The sequence below is a fragment of the Chionomys nivalis genome, chromosome 1 (assembly GCF_950005125.1).
Source record: "Chionomys nivalis chromosome 1, mChiNiv1.1, whole genome shotgun sequence".
NCBI lineage: Eukaryota > Metazoa > Chordata > Mammalia > Rodentia > Cricetidae > Chionomys > Chionomys nivalis.
Window position 1 is genome coordinate 13327318 of NC_080086.1, and position 27577 is coordinate 13354894.

General features: G+C 40.0%; 1 protein-coding gene across 1 annotated transcript; it reads right to left on the reverse strand.

Annotated features, from left to right (window-relative positions):
* Nucleotides 1–238: 238 nt before the first annotated feature.
* On the reverse strand, nt 239–25770 carry Strap (serine/threonine kinase receptor associated protein). Its single transcript, XM_057785336.1, has 10 exons — nt 25435–25770; nt 24542–24677; nt 18164–18245; nt 17770–17842; nt 13423–13519; nt 12770–12907; nt 5561–5697; nt 3351–3500; nt 2758–2823; nt 239–1645 (listed from the first exon to the last, which is right to left on the reverse strand). The coding sequence occupies exons 1-10, from the start codon at nt 25544–25546 to the stop codon at nt 1584–1586; spliced, it is 1053 nt and encodes a 350-aa protein (XP_057641319.1). The 5' UTR covers nt 25547–25770; the 3' UTR covers nt 239–1583.
* Nucleotides 25771–27577: the final 1807 nt, after the last annotated feature.

The window sequence follows — 27577 nt, forward strand, 5'->3', positions numbered from 1 at the left end:
TTCAGTTGAAAAGAGACAAGGACTGCAGACATCTTCTAGCTGCTAGAAGGCAGAGGAAGTCTCTATTAACTCCAGACAGGACACAGCTTCACCAGCACCTTGACTTTAGTCAAGTGAGATATGTTCTAGGCTCAGGACACTGTGATCTATTAATATAAACACATCAGTCCAAGCTACAAACTTGTTCCAGCAATAGGAAACAAATGGCACAAAACTAAGAAATGCCCTCAATTTATTAAAAACTTCATAAACACCAAGTAATTTCCATTCCAAAAGATGCATGTAAATTTTTATTTAGGGTCAAACTCTCAGTTTAATTCTTGATACATTGACAATACTGGTACAGAGCAGAGGACCAGGCATGTTAAACACAGACACAGAACAATACTGCCCTAGACTCATCAATGGACTCTCCCAGGCCTGCTTCCGGTCGGTTGTCACAAACCTGTCAAAACAACTTTTCTTTCTTCTAAGCAAAGTATTAAAGGTCATTCAAAAGACAAATTACAAGAAAGCCAATTAACAGACGCTGCTCATCTGCATTTTCAAATTACTAATTTAATCTCATCTGCATTTTCAAATTACTAATTTAATATCTTCATATAGCAAAAAGTAAATAAACTACAAATATACTCAACTGATCCAATTTATTAGAAAGTTGAATGACCCAAACTTAAAGGATGTGATACAAAAAGTCTAATACATCTTCAATATTGCAAGTTTTGATTACCCCAGTCATGAACTCGTGGCTGTCTGCACAAACACCAATGTTCTTCCATGTCTAGTGATTTTCACAAGAATCGGGTTTCAAGTTATTTTTCTGTTCTTTCCAATTGCTTTTCCTTTTTAGTAACTAACATGCATTTTTAAAGATGCAAGAAAAGCAATTCTATCAATCTGGAAGAAGGTAAATGAACACCCAGAAAGTCATGAAAATATCAAGTTTATGCAAATGAATTTCAGAATCAGGGAATGTTAAGTTCAGACCCTGTAACCAAACTTCTGCTACACAATGCTGTATATGATGTAGAAGCTTTTTGGATAGTTCCAGTTTTAATACTCAAATGTATCAAAATTTCTTAAAGAAACAGAACATTATTTTGTTTTAGAGGCATTTTATTTAGATAACTAAAAAATATTAGATGTTCAGAAGCAGTCAGTGTACAATGAAAGAGACCAAACCAGTTACTTTATCGTGTAACTCCTCTTCTTCCCAACTAAGAGAAAAAAGACATTCTGCTTTAAGGGAAAAGTCACAAAAATAGGCCAATATATTTTTCTTCTCCATAACATAAACAGCTACAAGAAATGTAAGTGTAAAATGTAAATTGTACGTTGGCTTCCTCATTCAAGATAGCAGGCTGTGGCACTACATGAGCATAACCCTCCTGCCTGCACCTCATACACGCAGCTACTTTCACTCACAGGAACACCCAGTAGTTGTTCGTGCACTGGAGCTAATTCATATTCCCCAATATTTTCTGCCTTCCTTGCCACAGGCAGAGAGTCACTCTGAAGGCTGATGCTTTTCTCTGCTTGTTTAGTCCATAAACTATATGGCACCTATGGCATACAGCTGACGCTCAGGCCTTAACTTCAGGAGTTGAAGAATAGATGGAATCTGAATTCTCTGAAGCAATTTCTTCTGCAATTAAAAAACAAAACCATAGTCAATTTAATAAAGAAGGAAATCAATGTTTCTATATAACAAAGAAATAAGTAGAAAGGTGGTTTTTAAGCATGCTGTGGTAAGGATGGCAACACAGAGAGCTACTGATTATCATTATCAACCAGACTCAGGCCACCAAACACCCAAGCAGAGCCCAGACATCTTCATCTACTGCCTTCACACCAGTTTTAATCCCCATCCCTGTTCTTTCAGGGTAAGTTTCGAATGACTCCAACTACACAATCAGCATTTTATTAAAATCATGTCTCTTTGAGTCCTGTCTTTTCCTTTAGTAATTTAAGCCCATGCAATTCAAAACCATAAGCATTAAACACTGCTTTTACTGAAGGAGGAGAGAGTCCTAACAGTATCAAAAGCAGGGAGAGAGGAGCCGCAGAGTCTTCACCATCCCAAGTCACTACTTAAGAGCAAAGACCCATCTTCCAATCTAATCATTACCCACTCTGCTAATCCTCCCAGTAAGAAGAAGTTCACCTCCCTTCTTGGTCGTCTAGCCCATGGCTACAACCCTAGACTTTAATGTCCCTACTTTTTCTTTCCCCACACTACTATTTCCCAAATTTATATCTATCCCTCCACTTAAAAAAAAAATTCAAAGTTTTTTTTTTTCCTTTTTCCCATTCATAAAACTCTCCAAATATTAAGACAGCAATCAGGGCACTGGGTGGCCTTGTTTTGGCCTTACGCTTCACATTTTGCTTCTCTGCCTTGGTGTTTCTGTTTTCCGCTGAACTCCTCCACCCCTCATCAATACCACATCCTTAAAACCTCACATTTATCCCTCCACGGGTCTCCACTGGTTTAAATGCTAGTTCACTTCACAATTATAAACTAAGTAATTTGTTACGATAGCACCGGTCTCTGAAATTTACTAGAATAAGACACTAGTCATGCCCAGTGTACAGAGTGCCCAGAACTCAGTAGCTAATGTTCACGCACTCGTATATAAGCTTTCCATAATTTAATTCAAATCTATTCACACTTAATAAATTACTTTTGGCACTGACCAAAACACACATACACTTTTTACATCCCCAAGACTCTTAGAAAAGCTAATTTGTATTTACCCAGCTCCTCTTCCGCTGTTTCTTGAAAACCGACCTTTGGCTTTGCCAGTTCCCCGCTGTCTTCCTCTGTGAAGAGAAAAGCAGTGACTGACGAGGAGCACAGCAGTTTCCGTGAACTCACCCAGCACAGTTCCTCTGTTAAAAGTTACTGGGATTCTAAATAGACATCTCAAAGTCACTTTTAGTACTATAGCCATGCCTGGGATTAGTAGTAAGTCTTTGTTGATTTGCTTTTTAACTGAAAAACATGTTTTCAGTGGTACGGATCAAGTAATATAATACTATGAGGAAACTGGACAAATACGTGTAAATTCTTGATATTGCCGTTTTACAATTGTTATTTGATATTTCTGTGTATTTGCACCAGTAACCACTGGGCCATCTCCCTAGTCCCTTTGTAATAAATTCTGAATTAAGTTTATTCAATTCAGCACATAAAGGACATTGCTCGATTAGAATCATGGCTTCCCTGTGCTTATACCATATTACATAATTCAAAATCTAAGGGAAACAAGACACAATGAAGCAGAATTTACAAATAATACAAAAATCTATGCACAATAAGTTGATTAACTTTGAATAAACGTCCTTACCAGGAAGCACGCATTTCCAAAGGCCATAGGTTTTTCCTACTACAGTTTGCCACAATCTCAATGTCCCATCTTCAGAACCACTGGCATAGAGTTCACCATCAGGACTAAACCTCACACAGTGAATGGGACCAAAGTGACCTTTGTAGGATTCTGAAAAAGGTGAAGAACAGGGCTATCAGACTTAATGTAAAGCTGATTATTAGGCTAAGTATTGATTTACTAAAAGAGACACTGTCTGCATTCGTGGGACATCATCTCTGCCCTTTCCTTAGGATTAGTTAGCCCTTTTCAATCCAGTAAGGCAGAGGCAGACTGTCTTTGGAAAAAGAAAATGAGGTTTCACATTCCAGAGAGAACTGAGGAGCTATCAATAAAGCTTTAGAGATCGGAGCAGAAGTCTGTCAACTCCACCCCAGTTTCTATATCCTGAATTTATTACCTGCTTTTAGAGGAAGCAATTTCTTCCACGTCTAGAGAGCCACCAGGTGGAGCTCTTTTTCATACTCAGTCAAAGCTTCCTAATTCCACTACAATGCTTACTACTGACCCTTACATTCTAATAAATTTTATGGGAAATATATAGTCAGAGTTTTCTACTGCAATAAAACTCTTACTTACAAATGCCTCCCACATATAATTTAATGCTCCATCATCTTATTCAGACTACCCGGAGAATAAAAAGCATGTAAGAATAGAGGGATCTGGGTGGAATACTTGTATATTGAACACAAAGTTCTGGATTCAACCCTCATGCCACAAGCCCCCCCCCCACACACAATCAAAGGTGTGTGAACAGAGACCGCGATGAGAACGCTGGGTCCGCAGTGCAGTACCTGTCCGTTTCTCCTCCCCACCACAGCCTGGGCTTTACTGATGCTGAGCACCTCCAGCGCGGACCCAGCCACTGCTCTCAAACTGACAAGGACTGAACATGTGACTGAAACAGTCTAACACAAAACAAACCCCAATCTATCAGTTTCCCCCAAGAAACAATAAAGCTGCGTCCTATTCTCTGTGTACAAATCTAGTTAACTTAGTTCTTTGGGTGGAAACTAGAACAGTTAGATACAAGTAAAAAAAGTGGGAGTTTATAAACAGAAAATAAAATTTTCAAACTAGAAGCAAAACCTGTTTAGACTTGGTAAGTAAACATAAAAGTAAGCAATAAAGTCTTGCTCTTTGAACTGTCTAGCATACTATTATACATAACTATCAAGTTAGGATATATTCAAATTAATCACATTATCAACCATTCTATGATGGCTGGCGGTGGTGGTGCATGCATTTAATCCTAGCACTTGGGAGGTAGAGGCAGGTGGATCTGAGTTTGAGGTCAGTCTAGCCAACAGAGCAAGTTTCAAGACAGCCAAAGCTGTTACAAAGAAAAACACTGCCTTAAAAAAAAAAAAAAAAAAAAAAAAAACCAAAAAACTAAAGCAAACAAACAACAACAACAAAGAGAAAACAAAGAGAAAGAACTATTATGAAACTTATGACAATAACAAGACTCAAAAAAGAAAATATTACATATATAAGACAATATATTTTATACATTAAATTACATTCATTTAATTTTAGAAATTAATTAAATTCAATAAAAATATATTAAATATATAATAGTATATTATATAAAATAATATTAGACTCTCTCTAAAGGTACCTCCATAAACCATTGATCCCTCATTAGATCTAGACATTTCTATCCAAAATGGGTAAAAACATTTTCATTTTTGAATTTCATTTTGAATTTCAAGTTTTAATTAGCTGCAAAACTTACTTTCAACACACTACAGGTCAATATCTAAGGTACTCATTATTAGAAGTTAATATTTTGATAACATAAATTATTAAAGAGAATGGTCCTCAATCTTCCTAATGCTGAGACCCTTTAATACAATTCTTCATGTTGTGGTGACCCCTCCAACCACAAAATTTTTATTGCTACTTCATAACCATAGTGAAACTACAGTTATGAATTGTAATGTAAATATCTGTCTTCCAATGGTCTTAGGTAGGCCAAGCAGTGGTGGTAAGTGCCTTTAATCCCAGCACACAGGAGGCAGAGGCAGGCAGATCTCTGTGAGTTTGAGGCCAGCCTGGTCTACAAGAGCTAGTTCCAGGTCTTAGGTGACCCCTGTGAATAGGTAACCCCAAGGCTTGTGAGCCACAGATTGAGAACTACTGATTTAAGGAACAGACATGAGCCTTACCTAATTCTTCTCCACTATTGTAGTCATACTTATACAGTTTAAAGTCTTCTCCACCTGCAACAAGAAATTCCTTCTCAGGATGAAGAGACGCAGAATTGATGGTTGCAGGAGCTTCAAAGGATTTAATTGGCTCCAGACTGGGAAAAAGAACACAAAAACATAAATGTCTACAAATCTATCCACAGTGAAATTATTCCTAAATTCTGAAATGCAAGATAAAGTATTCATTCAGTCAAGCGTAAATGAACTATTAAAAAACCATGAGCAAAAACATTCAAAATTTTTTCTCTATAAAGATGCATTATTTTAATGAATTTGAAAAAGGTTATACAGACCAAGAACAGTGGTACAAACATGCATACCAGCTCAGGCGGCTATGGAAGAAACCAGCCACAAATGCATTATGAATGCAGTCTTAAAAGCCTGTGCCAAAAATCCCAAAGATGGGTACATAGATGTTTATGTCTATGGGTGGAATGCATATGAAGGCCCTGGATTTGACTGCTCAACAGTAAAAAAAGTAAAAAACATAAAGCCAGCTTCACAGTAGAGAATCACTACAATGCAAATGAATGTCAATTATGTTTTCTCAATTGTTGAGGATTTAGGCTTCTACCCCCAACACAAGAAACTGCTATCAAAACTGTTATCAACAGCTGTTTTTGACCCGGTTATATGGTGGTTTAAATGAAAATGGCCCCTATAGGCTATATTTGAATGCTTGGTTCCCAGTTGGTAGACTATTTCAGTAAGTATTAGCATGGCTGAACAAGCTTCATCACTGGAGATGCACTCTGCAGTTTCAAAAGCCCATGTCAGACCCAGTCTGGCTAGCTCTCTGTCCATCTCCTGCTTATGGGTCAGATATAAGCTCTTGGCTACTACTTTGGCACCATACATGCCTACCTCCTGCTTTAATGGTTATGGACTCACCCTCTGAAAAGCCCCCAGTTAAATGCTTCCCTTTGTAAATTGCCTTGGTCATGGTGTCTCTTCGCAGCAATAGAAAAGTAACTCATGCTAACTGTATTAAAAGCTGATTTATCAATGCCAACTGATTCCCCTGAAATATCAACTGTAGTTTCCTCATCAGTCCTTTTCAGTTCAATCCTGAAAATTACTTCAATATAAAACATCAACCACCACATGCCACAAATAAAACATGCAAATTAAACTTAGCGAGGCCATGGTGGGGAAAGACTTTAATCCCATCCACCAGTCAGGATGAAGAGGCAGGCAGATCTCTGAGTTTAAAGCCACCTTGGTCTACAAAGAGAGTCCCAAGACAGACAGGATTATAAAAAAGTTTTGTTTTTTTTTTTATAAAAAGGTGCGGGAGTGCTGTGGGACAATGGTCTTGTGCTTTGTATGTAAAGATTTGTCACTTGTATTTCAATAAAAACGCTAACTGGTCAGTAGCTAGGCAGGAAGTATAGGCAGGGCAACCAGGCAAGAAATAGAGGTGGGGCAACAAGAACAGGAGAATTCTGGAAAGAGGAAAGTTCAGTCTGCAGCCGACACCCAGACACAGAGGAAGCAAGATGAGAATGCCTCACTGATAAAAGGTACCAAGCCATGTGGCTAACACAGACAAGAATTATTGGCTTATTTAAGATGTTAGAATTAATTAGTAAGAAGCCTGACCTAACAGGCCAACCAGCTATTAATGTAGATCTCTGTGTGTTTCTTGGGACTGAACGGCTATGGGACCAGGTGGAACAGAAACCCTTCAACAAATGGTGCCAACATATGGTTTATGAATAGCCGACAGCATGCCTCTTGGTGGTGGCAGGGATCTTGAAACTCCATAGAATTGTGGCAATAAATATGATTCCCGCCAGTACCTCCACCATGAAGCTAAACTTTCAGAAAGCTAAGGAATAGAGTGATTCAGCTGTCAAAGCCATGGCTTTAATCCTAGCCCATATAGCTTAGCAAATTAAAGACTCATGTGTTTAGAAAAAGAGATATACAGTGTGTTTAAAAATATGTATAGGCTTGAGAGAGAAAAAAAAAAGAATAAAGTTCTTAAAATAAAAAAGAGAATAGTTGGGTGTGGTGGCACACACCTTTAATCCCAACATTTGGGAGGCAGAGGCAGGAGGATCTCTTTGAGTTCAAAGACAACCTGGTCTACAGAATAAGTGCCAAGATAGCCAACGATACACAGAGAAACCTAGTCCCTCCCCCCCCAAAAAAAAACAAAAATTAAAAATAAAAGAAATTGAGTTTTAAAAAAAGCCACATAAAGATGAAAAATACATAGAGTCTGGATACTGCATGTTGTTGTGTTGTCTCTGGATTGTTTGATGGCTGAGGAAGGAACAACAGCTGCTAAAAGACATTTGATTACAAATGCTGCTGGATTAATACAACATATATATTTTTAAAATGCTTTAACTTTAAAATTTAAGTCAAAAGATATGTTACTTTGGAGAAGAGGTTTTGCTTTCATTTCCACAGGAAATGAAGGACTGTGGATTCACACTGAGTTAAAAAAAAAATCAGGTTTGACCAAGGAAGACACCCTAAGAAATCTCTGATAGGACCGGATTGCCCAGATGTCTTGAGTTCTATATACAGAACAGTTTCAAGACTGCTGCCTGAAACGATCAAGCTTCACAGAATATTCCAGTCAGGACTTGATCATAATTCTAAATTTCCTTTAGGTCCCCATAAGATAATCAGGGCACCCAATCAGCAGGAGGTAGCCTAGAAAGCTATGCCCACATTCCCAAATAATGGATTATGGATTGTTTTGTTGTTTAGACTGTTGGTCACAAGTTGTTCTTGATAATGGTCAGGAAGAAAGCTAAACAAAGAAGATTAGATTCAGAGTTGTTCTGAAAAAAAGGGGAGGGGTGCTGTAGGACAATGGTCTTGTACTTTGTAGAGATTTGTCACTTGTATTTATTAAAACGCTGATTGACCAGTAGTCAGGCAGGAAGTATAGACAGGACGACAAGGCAGGACGTACAGGTGGGGCAATGAGAACAAGGAAATTCTGGAAAAAAAAAAAGATTCAGTCTGCAGTAGTCAACCAGACACTGAGGAAGAAAGATGTGACTGCCTCACTGATAAAGGTACCAATCCATATGGCTAACATAGACAAGGATGTTAATTTTAGATTGTAAGGAAGAGGTAATAAGAAGCCTGAGCTAATAGGCCAACTAGTTTATGATTAATGTAAACCTCTGTGTATTTCTTGGGGTTGAATGGCTGTAGGATCAGGCAGGACAGAAACCTGTCAACAACCCTATCTCAAAAAAACAAAATAGAACAAAAAACAACAAAACAGACAAAAAACTAAAGCTAGCTGTGGCATATCTAGCACCACAGACGACTCTTTGTTTGAAACATTCAATAGGCCAGGTACTACCAAATGAGATTTGAGGCGAAAGTTTACAGCAGGATCACATGGTTCAGGAATGAGCAGTTATAGTTGTACAGTCTGACAGTTCCAGGCAAAAGTATTCCACTATTAGTTACTGTGTTTATAGGAGCTCCCTTACACTTTTAGAACTTCCATACTACTTTTCTGTCTTGATGGAGGAAAGTCATTGGTTAAATAATAAAGAAACTGCTTGGTCCTTATAGGTTAGAACATAGGTGGGTGGAGTAAACAGAACAGAATGCTGGGAGGAAGAGGAAGTGAGCTCAGAGGCCATGCTTCCCTCTCCCGGGCAGACGCCATGAAGCAAGCTGCCAGGTCAGACATGCTGAATCTTTCCCGGTAAGACTGATGCTACACAGATTATTAGAGATGGGTGGATCGGGATATGAGAATTAGCCAGTAAGGGCTAGAGCTAATGGGCCAAGCAGTGTTTAAAAGAATACAATTTCCGTGTAATTATCTCTGGTGTAAAGCTAGCCGTGCAGGAGCCGGGCAGGATGAAAAGCAGGCCCGCAGCTCCTACTACAGAATGGCCCCCAACGTGTGGATGACTATATCCATAGAAAGCCTGAGAAAGCTTGGGAAAGAATAGAGTAAAGCATGTTTTCTTGGTAGCAGCAATTTCTTGGGTCTGCTCTGTTTGCTAGAGGCAAACAAGCGCTCTCATCTAAGAGAGGCTTCCTGACTCAGCTTTAGCTGCAAAACCCTGCAGCTCATTAAGAGGTCCTGCCACGAAACACTTAAACGGTATTGATAAAAGTGGACTGCATGCTTGTTTTCAGCCGTAGCAGGAAAAAAGTTGTGCTGCTTTAAAATGCTGCCTTTCTGGGCCGTCCTGCCAGGGCAAACTCTGACTCTTTGAGGCAGGAGGTCAGCTATAGAGAGAGCATTTGAGTGTTGTAGCTTGTTTGCTGGCAAGGACCTTGAAACACCACAGAGTTGTGGTGATAAACATGGCTACAGCCGGTACCTCCGCCATGAGGCTGGAAAGCTAAGGAATGGGCTGGATCTAGCTGGCAAAGCCATGGCTTTAATCCTACCCATATTGCTCAGTAATTTAAAGGCTCGTGTGGTCAGAAAAAGAGAGAGACACAGTAAAGAGAGATTCAAAGACAAAGAAAACCTTTAAATGATTTACAGTGTACTTAAAAATATATGCAGGCTAAATGTTAAAGTTCTTAAAAGTAAAAAAAAACAAAAATAAGGAAGAAAGAGAGCAGTTGGGTGTGGTAGTACACACTTTTAATCCCAACAGTTTGGAGGCAGAGGGAGATTGACCTCTGTGACTTCAAGGTGTGGTAGCACACGCCTTTAATCCCGATGCCTGGGAGGCAGACAGAGGGATCTCTGAGAGTTCAAGGACAGCCTGGTCTAAAGAATTATTCCAGGACGAAGATATACAGAAAATATAAAATAAAAGTAAAAGTAAATAAAATAGAGGTTAAAATAAAGCCGCACAAAGATGGAAAATACAATGAGAATCTTGATACTATATGCTATTATGCTCTGTTTGAATTGTTTGAATGCTGAGGAAGGAGCAACAGATGCTAAAAGATATTTGTTTATAAATGATGCTGAACTAATCCAACATAGATATTTTCAAAATACCTTGACTTCAAAATTTGGATCTAAGGATATGATACTTTGGAAAAGAGATTCTTCTTTTGTTTTCACAGAGAATGAGACTCTATGGATTGCTTCTTCGATCCCAATATGGTATGATAGACCTCGCCCTCCTGAAAGGTTGCTGTGAACACCTTCAGAAAATTACTTTGCTCAACTGACGACTGAGATGAACCTAGCAGACAGGTTATCCCATAAAAGACCCGAATAACAACGCCCCCATTCAGCAGGAAGCAGTTCGGAGAGAAATAACTACGTCCATATTTCCAAATATTGTTTATAAATGTTCTTTTACATTTAAAGGGGGAGATGATATAGGTATGAATAATTTGCATTGCTATAGATTTTAAGGTCAATTTTGTTATAGGTATATGTATTTCTGACCTTGATTAAGCTATTGTGATTGTGTAGTTCACTTAAAAATGTAATGTATATAGGTTGTTAATGGATAATCATCTATAATAGTCAAGTTTGTAGTCATGTTAAGATTTTCTAGATGTACATAGATATATTTTAGATAGGCATTCTTCTTTTCTTTCAAAGATTATAAAATATGGCATTTTAAGTGTTTTAATAACTTAGGAGTTTTTCTGACAATGAGACACGTCTGCTCCTGGCAGCACCAATCTACTTCAAGAAGAAAATGGGCATCAAAGAGGCACCTTATGGAGTTTGATAGCCATTTGGGCAAGAAACTGCTCTTGCCTGGACTACTGTATAAACTGGACACAGAGAACCTGCAGAGAGAGGACTACTGAACTTGCCTAAAGGTGAGATGATCTTTCGGGAATACTGATACATGAAAGAGTCTGCGAGACATTCTGCAGGACACAGCAGACAGTGACTGAACTGCCTTTGAAATTTCCTGCTTCATTGAAATGTCTGCTGGAAACTATGGGCCTGTAGGCCGAAGATGGATGCCCCAACGGTACAGAGGAACTTTGGGTGACTGTCCAGGTAGCGAGATGTCTCTGTGATTTCTAGAGTTTTATAAGTTGCTTACTTCTCATTTACTTAGGTAATATTGTATCCTTCTCGAGTCTTTGATGGAGTTGAAGAATATATAATTAGTTATAGTTTTCCTTAGTTATGATAAAGATAAAATAGATGTAAATATTGTAACTGTAATTCTTACTTGATAACTGTTTTGCTATATGTAATTTTGCTATGTTAAAGTTAAAGCCTTCCTTTTTTGTTTAAACAGAAAAAGGGGAAATGATGGAGGAAGGTCATTGGTTAAATAATAAAGAAACTGCTTAGTCCTCATAGGTTAGAACATAGGTAGGTGGAGTAAACAGAACAGAATGCCGGGAGGAAGAGGAAGTGAGCTCAGAGGCCATGCTCCCCTCTCCCGAGCAGACGCCATGAAGCAAGCCGCCAGGTCAGACATGCTGAATCTTTCCCGGTAAGACTGATGCTACACAGATTATTAGAGATGGGTTGATCGGGATATGAGAATTAGCCTGTAAGGGCTAGAGTTAATGGGCCAAGCAGTGTTTAAATGAATACAGTTTGTGTGTTGTTATTTCGGGGCATAAGCTAGCCAGGCGACCAGGAGCTGGGGCGGCAGGAACACAGCCCGCAGCTCCCCCAACACTGTCTCCTATTCAATGAAACTGAACACTGGACATACTCCTTGAGACTATATGCTAAGATTACTGTCAGAATACAATTGGTCTAATCTTTACAGAAATCCTTTAAGTGCCAAGGCTAAGAACTCCACAGGGTACTTACAGGATTCCAGTACTGAGAACAAAGATGTACCACAATATTAGCTACAGTGATAGAGCACAGCAACAGATACGTAACCTCATACAACTTAATGAAATACCACCAATAAAAATGTTTTAATGGATATGAACATTTTTAATTAGAAAAGCAAGATTATATGCATCATAGTCTTATTAAGAGAAAAAACACAAGTACACACATACACACAACAGAAAAAGAAATGATCAGGTCCGCACTACATCCTTCACTGTTTTTCAGGTCCTAGGGATTTATACCTATGGTCTCAAGCCACGCTACTGAGTTGTATCCTCTAATAGTGCTGAGACCTGAACTTTGGTCCTCTACAAGAGGAGCAACCACTGTTAGTCAACAGCTAAGCCAGCCTGCCAGCGCTTATTTTTACAATAAGCTGATTCTCCCTTTTATCCTCAAAATAAAATGCAGGAATTTCCTGGACATACCTTACTGCACTATGAAAAGCAATAGTCCGCCCGTAAGTGAGAACCAGGACCTCTCCCTCAGGAATATATTCCATGCTGCTAACAGACATGTTAAAATTCACAGATTTCACTTCAGTCATTGTAGCATGATCCCAAAGACTGCAAAAGGGAAAAAAAAAGTAATGTTTCGTCAGTGATCAGAAATATCTCCAATTTTATGTGTACATAAATCTATGAGAAAAATAATCACACTTAAAGTAATTTTTCTCACAAGTCATAAAGGAGTTCTGGGTTCTAAGTCAAAACCTTTGCTAGGTTGTCAATGAAATCAACTTTATCATAGATTTTGACAATTGTTTTGGTCTATCCAACAGTTACCAATCTTTTCACAGGAAAATACATCAGGTCTTAACACACAAAGTTTTAAGAGTATTATGAATCCCCTCAGCCAATCTGTCCATAACGACACTCAGAACAACTACACATCAGCAGCTTTAATGACTTTCTGAATTCTACCCCATGTAAATAATAGTAAACAGACAGCTCCAGGTAAATGTGACATACATTGACTTAAATTTTAACTTACACATATTTTCCAACATGATTATTAAATGTATTTATAAGTTCCAAGGTAAAATGCTTTTCAGTCAATTATTGAAAAAAAGTTAACTTACCGAACAGTTTTATCATCAGCTGAAAGAATCTGTTTATCCTCGCTGCACCACAGAGCCTTTTTAATACCGGAAGTGTGACCACTAATTTCCTTAGGTTCTTTAGATGAAACAATTTAAGATGCATAATAAATATCTGGCTTTCTGAACTGAGCAATACAAAACAATAAACCCCAGTCCATTCCAAATTTGATGTCTATCAGATGCACTCAGGTTTGCTAAACTGGAACAGTAATTCATTTGTATGACAATGAACCTCAACCCAAATGAACCTTGCTATATGAAGCTGAGACACATCCCCTTACGTGTAGTTTTCTACACTGACTTCTATATCCAAAGGTACTATTATACCACAACATACTATTAATGGACAGCAAATGTGATGTTTCCTGGTAAGAACATGGGCCCAGAAACAAGGGTGTACTAAGTCAATCCTCATAAAAATCTAGGATCTTTATCCAAGTCACCGCTGGAGTAACTATGAAGCAAAACACACACACACACAACTGTCAAGAAGATAGAGGGCAGAACGAGAAAGGGAAAATTTAAAGTAGCATAAGCAATTCCCAGGGGAGAAACTTCATTTCCTCACCTTTAAAATGGGTTATAGAAGTTGTTACATATAGTCTATGATGATTAAGTACAAACATACAGCTCAGATGCTTAATACTATTTGACATACAGTCAAAGTTTCATTAATTGCTATCACTTCTACTGCTAATCCACTGGGGGGAAAAAAACTCAAAAAATAGCTTGGGGAGGTGAAGATGAAGAAAAGTCCCCCAACTCCTGAACTACCTTTACCCTATTAGAGAAGTTCAACACATATTTTAGCCTAAGAATACCAAGAAACAGGGAGAGAAAAAGGCAAAGCAGATAATTATTATAACAGTGGTGAGAATACAATCCATCACTTTAGAAACGCTTTTCCAAACAGAATATTAACGCTATAGAATCACTGCTTAATCACAATATACTTTTTTAAACTTAGTGTCAATTTTGTTAATTCATGAATAATACTATTTTCACCTACAGATGATTCTTCTGAACAGCCAATACAGCTGAATTTTGAAACACTCACCCTTCAGATGCACACTGATGTCTCAGCACCCTGTCCTACAGAGGGTGACATCACACATCACCCAAAATCTAGTAACATTGTTCTAATACCTTTACAGAATCTAGTATCATGAAATGAAAAACCCTCACTGATGAGGAATATTATTTTCGAGTGTATGACTTTTGTTTACACTGCACTTGTTTAACTCATGAAGCTATGCTGTGCCTGTCTAAAACACCTAAAAAAGAGAACGGCAATAGCAAGGCAGGAGATAGGCAGGGCTGGCAGGCAGAGAGTATAAATAGAAAAATGAGGAGAAAAAAAGAGGAGCAAGGGAACAAGGAGAGGACATCAGGGGCCAGCCATCCAGCTACACAGCAGCCATGGAAAAAGAAGGAAAGAACAGTATACAGAAATAGAAAAAGATAAAAGACCAGATTTTCCAAAGCAACATATCCTTACATCCAAATCTTGAAGTCAAGATACCTTTAAAGTACATATGTTAGTTTAGCTTAGCAGCCCGCACAATGAAATGTCTCCCTGTACATATCTCATTCAGTCAAAAAATTTAAGAAAAAAAAAAAACAGTAATATACATAATCCGGAATCTGTATATATTTCATCATTACGGGGCTTATTTTTCTTTACTCCTTTAATCTATGACTGTCTCTACTCGCTTTAAAGATTTTGTCTTATTTTTTAAAACTATTTCTTTTTATAATTGTCTATCCTTTTTCTTCTCTCTCCCAAGCCTATGTACATTTATCCAACACTGTGATCCATTTAGAGGTCTTTTTTATCTGAATCTGTCTTTATTGCATATCTGTAATAATTTTCTGACCACGAGCACTTTAAAATGGTAAGCAGTATGGTTGCGGCAGCCCTTCTCTGCCTTCTCTCTGCCTTTCAATATGGCAAAGGTACCATTACTGCCAGCTCTGTGACAGCCCAGTAGGAGCTGGGCTTACCACTTTAACTCTTGAGAAGGAGCATGCAGCACATAAATCCTTTTTATCTGAGTAAAAGCCCAATCTGTCATGCAGCACAGTGCACAGCCTAGAAATATCTCTTTGTGGCGGTGGGAATCCACCATGCCCTCCTGCCTGTGCACACCTAGCAGACCCAATCCCACCACTTGCCGAGGCAGGGAATGCTGAGCGATGGGCATGGTCTCAGCTACTTTCCTCCTGACCCTGAGTGAGCACATAAGCATCTGGACACCAAGTAGGTGGTAGGCATCAGCCCCAAAAGAAGAACCAGAGCTCTCTTAGGTTTTTACATGAATATAGGTTCTGCTTTTCTTTCCAGAGGATGAGAACCTGTGGATTCCTTACAGACTAATGTGGTTTGATGGAACAAGACACCCCCCCCGAAAGGTCTCCATGAACCCCCCTAAAAAAATACTTTGCCGAAAAAAAAAAACAGCAGGAAGCAGTTTGGAGAGAACTATACCCAAATTCCCAAATATTGTTTATGTTTGTTTACATTTGAAAGGAGATATGATATAGAGATGAATACTTTGCATTGGTACGGATCTTGGTCTATTGATACAAATTTAAAAATCAATTTTGTTATATGTATAATTTTGCTCTTGATTAAGGTATTGTGTTTGTGCAGAGCATTTAAAAATGTAATATATAATTAAAATATACAGACTAATATATAGTCATCTATAAATCATGCTTGTAGTCATGTTAGTTAGGTTTTCTACATATACAGAGATATATTTCAGGTAGGTAGGTATTCTTCAAATATTTCAAAGACTAACAGAATAAGGCATTTAAAATGTTTTAAGACTTTTCATGACAATGAGATACATCTGCTCCTAGCAGCACCTATCTACTTCAAAAGGATGATAGGCATCAAAGAGACTTTATGGAGTTGGTTAGCAATTTGGGCAAGAAACTGCTCTTGCCTGGACTACTTGATGGTATACTGTATAAACTGGACATGCAGAAAAGAGAAAAATGACTGCTGAAGTTGCCTAAAGAAAGTGAGACAGTCCTTCAAGGTTCCTGCTTCATGGAAGGACCTGACATTCTACATGACTGACAAACTGCCAATATAGGCAGAACTGTCTTTGAAATTCCCTGTTTCATGAAAAACTCTGCCAGATACTAAAGGCCTGTAGGCTGAAGATTGATGGCCCAATATTGCAGAAGAACTTTGGGTGAATGTCAGGCAGCAAGATGTCTCTATCAATTCTGGAGTTTTAGAAGTTGTTTACAAAGTATTTCCTGTTTACTTAGGTATGTTGTATCCTTCTGGAGTCTGATGGAGTTGAAGTAAGTTGTAATTATAAAAGATATTTTAGATATAAAACTTTAGACTCACAAAGACAGGATAGATATTTTCCTTAATTTGTCAAATGTAAATAGACTAAATATTGTAACTATAATTCTTGTTTATCCACTACTGTTACGTGTAATTTTACTATGTTAATGTTAAAACCTTCCTTATTTAGACAGAAAAGGGGAGGTGATGTGGGATTCCCCTCTGTATTCTATGAATATGTTTTATTATCATTAGTTAATAAAGAAGCTGCTTTGGGCCTATGACAGGGCAGAATAAAGCCAGGCTGGAAGACATAGAGAGAGAAAGTAGGCAGAGTCAAAGAGACACATGTAGCTGCTGGAGGAAACAAACACTCCAGAACCTTACCGGTAGGCCACAACCTCATGGTGATACACATGGTGTATCATTAAATACACATGGTGATAAACATGGTAATAAATTAAATGGATTAATTTAAGACAGAAGAGTTAGCTAGAAACATGATTAAGCTATTGACCAAACAGTCTTGTAATTAATATAGTTTCTATGTGATCATTTCGGGTCTGAGTGGCCAGGAAACAAACGAGCAGCCTCCACCTACACTCAGAGGCAAAAGGTAATCAGGGTAATTTAGGTTAAGAAAAGCTGGCAAGAAATAAGCCAAACTAAGGCCGGGCATTCGTAAGTAATAATAAGCCTCTGTGTGATTTATTTGGGAGCTGAGTGGTGGGCCCCAATAAAGTCAAAAGAGTAAAACAGCACAACACTATACCATAATGAAATTTCCCATTGCCCAAAGGCTATATGAGGTGTGCAATAAGACAAAAGTAAAATAAAATTGGCATAGGAAAGAAAACAACTTGACAGAATATATTGTAACAAAAATTAAGATTTTAACAAAGAAAAAGAGATAATGAATGTTTCTTTCTGGTACTGATTCTTAACTTTCAAATGTTTGTGGTTCTTTAATCAATTTTTTTATGGAAAAGCAGAAAGTGAGACACAGTTATGCTTACCTGCCTCAGGTTTGTTCAAGTCATATATGCGCAGTAGTTTATCCTGCCCCCCAGTTAACAGGTAGTTGCTATCCTGAAAACAAAAAAGAAAAATGATTAACCACTTTAACAGTTAATTAAATATAATCACCAAAAAGATGAAATTGTAGCCAACTACTTCTAGGAGAACACTATAAACTTAGAATGGCCAAGCTCAAGTTTCCCTCTCAAACATACTAAACTGTACCACAAGAACTGCCATTCTGGTGCTGCCCACCCCCTTGTAGCACAGAAACTGTCACTCTGCACCTGAGTAACACTTAACTCAAATGTAACTCAGGACCTCATGCACATGCTATGCAAACAGTATACCATACTGAACTACATCCTTAGCCAAAATTTCATTTTCTCACACCTGTGTGAAATCCACAGTCTTGACAATGTGCTTATGAGCCAGGGTCATCAATTCATCTCCTGTAACAGCATCCCACACTTTGCTAAAAAGAAACATAAACAAATATTCCACAACATCAATACAAGGTTAAGTATAATGGTAATTTTAATCAATACAAAATAATGACACACATAATATTTATGTAATTGTATTATGTATCTAAGTACTCATTATTATGATACTTAATTTGATACTTGATTTACCTAAAAAAGGCAATTTTTTTAAAAAGGCAATTTTTCCACAGGACTTTTCAACTTTTAATTTTTTCTTGGAAAAAAGTAACTTATTCAAGATTCACAAATTAATCCAGCTTACTTTTTAGTTTATGTGGAGGTCCAAAAATATGAGCCTATTTCCACCTTGTCTGATGGTCAGAGAGTTTGGAGGTTGCTCAAAATTGTTGACAACAAGCGCAGCTACATATCCCGACTCGGGTTCTTTTGACATTAAGATGGCTCAAACAAGTAGATCCATTCCATCCTGACAGATGGTCAGGACATGCAAGTGTACTTCTGCTCCTTCTTTTGTAATATAAGGTTACCTTAGGAATGATTGCCTTCAGGATGCTTGGTCTAGAATGGTTTCAGTGCCTAAACAGAATGCTAATGACCTGAGGTCTCAAAGTGTTAAAGCAATTAACTGTTTGAGATGTCCTTTGTATTGAATTAAGTCTTTTGCTGCCTTCTCCCCTACCCCTTTTTTGTGTTAGGGCATAAAACCATATGGAAAATTAAACTCGGGAGATTTTAGTATTCACTAGAACTCCTTCCCGGCACTCTCCTATGGTTTCTGCTTTATTATTTTCGCATCTTCGTACTTTTTACTTATATTTCTAATCCCCACACCTCTATCCTGGCAAGAGGTATTTTTGTCCAGGCTGGTCTCCAACAGCTTATACCCATATTTGTTTTTACCAAGTCTGAAGAATATTTTAACCAATTCAGTTCATCAAATCATCCTTTTGTCTACTCACATGCCAGAGAAAACTACATAGCACTTCTGTGAATTTAACTCCTTCAAAAGTGTACAATGTTAGACCTTGATACAGATCAGATCAGATCAAGTTTAAATCAAGATGGTAGAGGGCTAGGTGTTACTGGGCACACCTATACACTCCCTTTATGATGCTGAGGCAGGAGGATTCTGCATTTAGGTTAGTCTTAATTACACAGTGAGATCTTTCTTAAAACACAAACATAAGTATAAAAAAAAAATAAAACCAAGCAGTCACTCTCCCCGCTCTAAGCACATAAGGTACATGCAAAGTCTAGAGATTCCAAGGAGAGCCAGAGGTCCTAAGAAGCAAACAGAACTACACCAGGAACCAGGAGCACAAAGCATTCTAAATCAACAGCATTAGATAAAATGTACAAAAGTAAGAAATAGGAATTAGTAATATAACATCGAAGCTTACACATACAAACTTGGAGTTCTATAAATGGCTGTAAAATATGTCAAGAAATGTCACCGTGATTTCTCTTATACACTCCAGTCTCTTTGATTCTAGTTTAACTCTGCCCCAACCTCCTTTTATTTCTGATCCTAAGCTCCCAAGATCATAACTATGACCCATATATTTTCTTCAGCTCCCACACCCTGATCATATCTGTATGCTCAAAGTTCTTTGCATCCTCATTTCAAACACTAATCTCCACTAGATCTTCTCATTCAATAATTAATAATTCTTCTTTTGGGGAAGGCAGGATCACTCTATGTAGTCCTGGCATTGAGCTGACACATTCTCAAACTGGTCTCCAATGCAAGCTCATCCTGCCTTCAGCTCCCAAGTACTGGAAAGGTGTGTGCCACCACACCCAACAACCATTTATTTCAGTTCTTCCAGAGTTCAGCTTTCAAGGACCATGGCACTGGATTCTGCCTTGTTTTTGTTTATACATGCTCATTGTTAGCCAGAGAAGGGTTATCTAGCTATGAGTTCACATGGATTAGGATCAGAATCATCACACTGTCAAAACACCTGACGGATCTACCTAATTTTACGAGTGTCAAGAGAACTTTGGGTAATGTCCATCTTAATCTTTTTTTGTTTTGGTCATACACAGGACTGACACAGATCCTTGTATGATAAGCAAGCACTCTATCACTGAGTTATACTCCATCTCTAATGCCCTTTGAAATGTCTATTTAAATAAGTCAAATACTCTTCCAACAACAAAATCTTACTGCGATGTATACTACACATTCACTGAAGACCAGAATAATACTAACCAAAGCTATCAGCAAGCTTGCTACTCTAACTGTGATGGACTGTGAAACACAGGATCAGATGTCAAAGTACCTGCGGTCACAGAAACATTTGATCAGGACTCAAATACAGGACACCTGACTGTGTTCACACACCTACTATCAATTACAAGTGCAAATATTGGGACCTGAAACGTTAGGAAAGCATCAACACCATTGTATAGGCTATTCTTGGTGTGACCTTGATTACATCCAGAGTTAACTAAAACTCCAATGACTGGGCACACCTCATTTCAAGTGGAAAGACCAGCTGGGACATCCAGCTTCATTGACAGAATGGATACTTGGAACTTCTGTTCAAAGGTAGCCACTGTTGGATTAGCTAGATCACAGTCTGTAAGCCATTCAAATAATACCCTTTTATGCAGAGAGATTCATTTTATAAGTTCTGTTCCTCTAGAGAACCCTGACTAATACAACTATGCATAGACACGTCCTCAAGCCTATAGTCCTTTTAGTCAGCACTCCAAATGACCTAGACAAAGGGCCTGCAGCAGCAAGATAAAACCTTGGCTATGCTCAGGGTCAGTTCAATGATGGAAGGGGGTGGCCCACACACTTTTCACACCTGTTTGTTGAGAATCTCTGCTCAGGTCTCCCTCCCCCATTTCAACCCTGCCCAGGTGTTTAGCTGGGAACTCTTGTTTGAACCCCACCTACCTCTCTCTCCAGACCCCATCTTCAGGAAGCTGTTCCTCCCCAGGAATCACATCTACAGGGTACTTAAGGCTTGGTCCCTAGACCTGCCACGTGATTTCTCTCCTGCTTTCTTCCCTCTGAGAATCACCCTGGAGTTGCTTTGCTCAGTTTATTAAACCTGGTTTTATCAATTCGGCAGGATTTGGCTTTTATTGCATCAGCAGAAAAATCCAAAACATCACTATTTTCTCTCCATTTCAAAATAGTTCCCACATGAGCAAGACTCTTGTATAGTTTTTTTATTTATTTTCCTTAGGGCTAGCATAGAATTTGGTAAGATGTATAAAACAAGATTCATCATAGCTTTCACTACAATACAGGATCCTCCCTAACTGCCCAGAAAACCAGTATAAGACCAAAAGCAGTAAGTGTCAAAGCAGTCTGCTTTAATTGACACTGTTAAGGCCAGGTTATGGTAAAAATCAAAGTTAACAGAAATATATCTTTAAACTGCAATCTAAAAGCTCATCCTTGAGAATGCTAATGTCCACAATATCAACATTTACAACTTTATTATCTTACATTTATATTATATTTAGTTTAAAATATGGTATAAAATTATAATATATAATACATAAGTTTAATGAGATTATAATTGATCTAAACTATTATTTTATTAACCATTAGCTTACTGTCAAAAGATTGTGACCTAATTGCCACAATGAAATTGGGGGCTGGGGGGGGAAGGGTCTAACCATAAAGTCCACCTGGCTGGAATTCTGTGTATTCCAGGCTTGCCTTGAACTTGTGATCTTAGGAACGTGTGCTCACACCAGGCCTACCTTCCAAGTAAGCCGTGGTGTTATGCACCCATCAATCTTAGTTGCATGGGAAGCTGAAACAGGAAGGCTATACGTTTCCCACCACCCTGGCTATATAGTTAAGTCAGTCTGGCAACTTAGCAAAATGAAATTTAAAAGGGGCTGAGGCTTTAACTCAGTGGTACAGTGCTTGACAAAGAGCCTGGGTTTAATTTCAAGAGCTGAAAATAAAGCCCCTTCCCTCTTAAATACCTAGCTGTATAACACTGATCAAATATTCTACACCCATTATTAAAAAAAAAATCAATAAATTTCACCTCCAATGACAATGTTCTTAATGAACTTAGTGAAAAATAAACTTTACTAGGAAAAAAAGAGAAACCTACAGCAATTACAGACTCAAATATTCAATAAATAAAAATCAAGATCCATTCCCTGACCTTTTACTTTAGTAACTTTTTTCAAGTGACTTATCAGGCAAGTATAAAGCAGTATTTAAATCGGGAATATAAAAGGCTAGAGAGATGGCCCAGTGTTAAGAGCACTGGCTGCTCTTCCATGTACAATTCCCAGGACCTACCTGGCAGCTCACAATTATCTCTACCTCCCCTTCTGGGGGATCTGACACCTTCACACAGACATACATGTAGGCAAAACACCAATGCACATAAAATAAAAATAAATCATAAAAAAAGAAAGGAATTATAAAACATGGTCTCAACCTTAAGAGGTACATTAATTACAATAAGTACTACAGTTAGTGCACAAACAAGACAACAGGTAGGTAGCTTCCCTTTGCTCTCCAGGAGTCCACTGTGACTCTTCCATATCTGAGCATTACTCTTTTTCCCATTTTCACCTCATTGGAGCGCTTTGTCAGGGCTGTGGATGGATCTCAGCTGACAGATGCTTGCCTACTAACACACATAAAACTGAGTGTGGTGGCTCTCAGCTCACCTGTGACAGCTTAACTAAAATGAAGGAGGCTGAGGACCAGAAATGCAAAGACATCCTTAGCTATACATATACAATAAGTATGACGCCAGTCTGGGCTATATAACAGAGTGTTGTATATTGTGAGTTAGTATGCAGCTGACATCTAAGGCAATTTTTGGCCTAGAAACATTAACACAGGACTCATAGCAGCTTTTAAAATCAGATTTATGCAGCAACATCCTAACAGGGCAGCACACAAAGCTTTATGATGGTTACACACAATGCTGTAACAGCAACTGATTCCTCAAAGGCACAGAAAAGTCCACAGAGCTTTACCTGTCTTTAAAAACTCCACTTATTTTAAAATGTACATACAGCAAAATTCACTGGGCTGTATAGAAAGGTCTAGGTTTCAACAAGGGTATATGGTAATATGCTATAAGCTGTCTTCTTTTTTTAAAACTTAATAGTTTTAATATGCTTAAGTCAAAGATGGCAACACAATTTACAATTGCTCCTTAGTATGAAATCTTTTTAAACAAGAATTCAACAGATCAATTTTACTCTCCAGGTTCTTGTCTACATGAATAGCAGCTCTTCACATTGTCTTTGGGCCAGCAAGATGGCTCGGTAGGCACACACCTGACAACCTGAATCAGATCCCTGAACCTCAACTCCCAAACTGTCTCTGACCTCCACACACCCACCACGACATGCACATGCCTGCACAAATAACAGCAGATAAAGCTGCCTTTATTGGTTTAAAAACAGAGGTGATTGCAAACACTAGTGTATTGCAACACATGCCTCTAAAGTGCAGAGAATCACTGTAAGTCAGTTTGATAATACATGCAAGTCCCAAGTAAAAACAGGTGACGTGTGTTGTGGCAATGGTTTAGTCCAGCAAAGCCTATACCAAAAGACACAGTGAACTAGAATGAGGTGATTTCTCCATGATTACAGTGGCTCAGAGACTGCAGGTCACCCAGAGAGCATTACCTGAGCAAAAAGGACAGGACTTAATCCCCCGACTGACAAAACAGAATAGACTTGAGTATTTTAAAAACTCTCCCGACTATGCTCCTGTCCACCCACGGTGAAAGTAAAACTGTAAAGAGATCCTCAGAAGAGCACTGACATGATTTAACTGACTGAGTGGCGGCAACAGAAATAGAAATAATGGAGAAGAAATTCCCAGCAGTGCGGAGCTAAGATGAGCATGAACTAAGGCAGTGGCAAACCCAGCGACTACCAGTAGAATCAAAAACTGGTGGTGACAAGGAGGACATAAGGAAGATCAAGCATCTTTCAGACTGCCATCTTTAAAACCATAGGAAAGGAAGAATAAGTGTGAGACCCAATTTTAAATGTATCTAGAGCCCTTAATCAAACTGAGTGAAAAAGCACCTGGAGGTAGCACTATATAGTACTCAATTTAGAGAAACATCTGTAAAGGACATCACAACATCCATTATCCAGGAGGCATCATAAAAGAATCCTGGTCTCAATCAAAGACACAGAGTTAAGTCATTTAAACCTTCAAGTCTGGGGAACCAGGACGGGATATTGGTGAGATCAAATACCATGTGTTTTCTACGGCACCAGCTGAGTCGCAGATTCTGACGATGTCACCACACAAGTCAGAGAGAATAAAGTTAGCCATCTTTGTTACACTTACGCCGTGAAATCTGCAGCTGCTGTGGCAGCTTTGGTGGCATCTTTATTCAATGTTGCACCCCAAACAGCACCTTTATGGCCCAAAAATGTTCCAATCCAGTCTCCTGTATCTCCCTGGCGGAGCATAGGTTTGCCATCTAGAAAACATTTTAAGACATGTGATTTAGAAGCCTGCAACATAACATCAAATATTGAATAGCAACCTGGGGGAGGGGGTCCCATTGTGGAGCCCTGGTCCATGAGTCTGGTCCTCATAACTGGACTAAGAAATTTTGGTCCCTCTTCTTGGAAGCATAAATGATTCCCTCACTTTAGCAAACTCCGATTACAAAACAATTGTACGGAGAAACGCTTTCCAGGACCCGATTCCCTGAAACACGAGCTCTGGGGAACCCGACGCCCTCTTCGAACCTCTTTGGGCGCCCCTTCACACATGTCCAAGCAAGCACGCAGGCAACACACGGATACACATCAACAGAAGGCTGGAAGCCATTGACTTGTGTCAAAACAATCTAGACAGGCATTTGTGACTTTGAACCAACTAAACCTTAATTACATTTTCTTCTGGGGAGAAAAGAAAAGAGGCTCCTACCACAAAGGATGAAACAGAGCGATGAGTGCGAAGGCATAAAAGGCACTCCTCTCGGCCTGGCCTAATTTCCCCTTCCAGTAAACCCTTGGGAGACACAGGGCAGTTCCGTGTGTCGAAGGCGCAGTGCACGGTTTTCTGAACGAGCACTAAAACTGGGGAGAATGGAAGGTGCCACACATAGCCTGACCGGGGCGAGCCGAGAGGCCAGCTCCCTCTCGCTCTAACCGGCAGCGACGATTCCCCCCGCCCCCACCGCTTGGCAACCGCGACCCGCGGCCGCGGCCGCGCCGGGCTCGGCTCACCTTTACAAGCGCTGATCAGAAAATAGCCGTAAGGCGTGATGCCGCTGAAGGCCAAGTCCACCACGGGCCGCGTGTGGCCGGAGCAAGTGAGCGGCGTCTGCCTCATGGCCATGGCGGCGGCGAGCGGGGTGACGCGAAGCGCGGACCGCGGGTGTCCTTCTCCTCAGCCCGCCGCGGCGCCCCGCACTCACACCGAGGCCGGTTCGGGAGTCCCCACGACTCGCGGCCGCCGAGGGAGGGAGGGAAAGGGAGGGAGGGAAGAGGGGAGGGGAGAGCCGCGGAGCCGGCCTGCCGCCACCCACCGTCCACACCGGTAGCGGCAGGAAGTGACGGACGCCGACGCGCCGCGTCCTACGGAAGTGGCGCGCGGCGGGAAGGCGGGATCGCCGAGAGCAGCCGCGAGGAGCGGAGTGCGCAGGCGCGAGCTTCGGGTCCCCGCGCGCGCGCGCGCGCTGCGTCCCGGTCCTACCGAGTGCTGCCGGCGGCGCGGTGTTTGTTGTAGGCTGCTCTGGAGCCAATTGGCAGCCGCTCTTGCTGTTCCTTCTCGGTGCGCGGGGTCCGAAGGTTGTTCGCGCGACAGCAGTCCGCGAGCGGCCACGTGACCCGGAGCTGTGTCCCGCCCATCCCTCCCACCTCCCCTTCCTGTGGAGCTGGAAGACGGAGGGGACAACTGAGGAACCCGGGAATCGAACTCCTGTTGGCGGCTTGGCGGCTACGGCCTTTGCTCGCCAGCCCCGTCCTTCACGCTTCTTTATTCGTGTATAACTCAGCAGTTACTGTATATATTTTATAGTGGGGGCGGGTCTCCAGGTTCGTGACTTTTAGAATTGAATGGAGAGAAGAGTTGAAGCCCAAGTTTGGCCAAGAACAGCTTATACAGCCTATACACCAAAGGGAGTGGAGTGTGATACCCTGAAGGAGGGACTGGAGAGTAGGCAGCAGGCTTCAGTGTTGTGGATTCTAAAGACACTTTAGGAATCCTTACGAGGTGGGTAGCATTCTTGGTACCCACCTCGTAAGTGGTGGGTATTAATTTGCTCTCACAAATCATGGAGGATCCGCTCTCCCTTTTCTGGCTACTCCTTCCATTGATCTCTGGATGAGGCTAAAACGGTGGGTCGAGAAACAAAACCGTGTAAGCGTTATTTTAATAAAGTAGGGGTCTCTAGAGCATGCTGCACTGTCTGCGTGCGCGCTGGGGGAAGTGCCCTGGGCTCTTAGCTTCTGATATAGTTAGGAGCTCTTGATCTGCACAAAGGGGCCTCTGACCTGGGGAGTCACCGCCACCAAGATACAGCCGTCCTTTTCCATAGTTCCATAGTTTCGTCACATCTAACTGTCTACCCAGTAACAACCCCACTTCCTTCTCTCTCACCCCACTACGAAACATCTCTCTCTACACACACCACCAACACCACCACAACTCACGCAGTCGTGAGTTCCTTATGAAAACTTTGGCCTTCCACATTTATACCCTGGTGTCAGACATGTGCCTGGCATTTTGTGTGTGGTCAGAAAATGGTTATTAACTAGCGAGAGGAATTACTGCATTGCTGGCTGAGAAAAATAAGAGACATACTAAGTTAAAACAGCGCAACCGGTAGTAAAATTTGGAAATAGGTTCATTCAGTGCTCACCATGTGTTGCTGAGAACGTAACTTATAACTGGGGTCCTTGTGCTGGCTCTAATGACCATCACTGCAGCTGGGGAGAGACCTCAGTCTACTGAGATGAAGTTCTTGCCATGCAAACTTAAAGACCTGAGTTTGGGAGAAAAGTCATTTTCCCAGAAACTGAAACCTTAACTCTTTGGAGACCCTGGCCTCAGATGGGACCTTGTCAAGTCTGCACCTGGGCAAGTTCTCTTTCTCCTTTTCTGGGCCTCAGCGGAAAGCCTTGGATCAGCCTGCTTCCAAACAGTGGATAGCTCCTGAGGTACAACACCTACGATTGACTTCTGCATAGTACACATGCACGCACTACTTTTAAAGTAAATACCGAGCATTTGATGACATTATAATAGACATTTTAAAAGTGACATGGGGATAAACAAATGAACAAGGGACCAGAATTAATCATCTTTAAGCGAAGAAATCCATTGGTGACAAAGATGCTCTGTGGATCAGCATGGAGAGAGATCCCA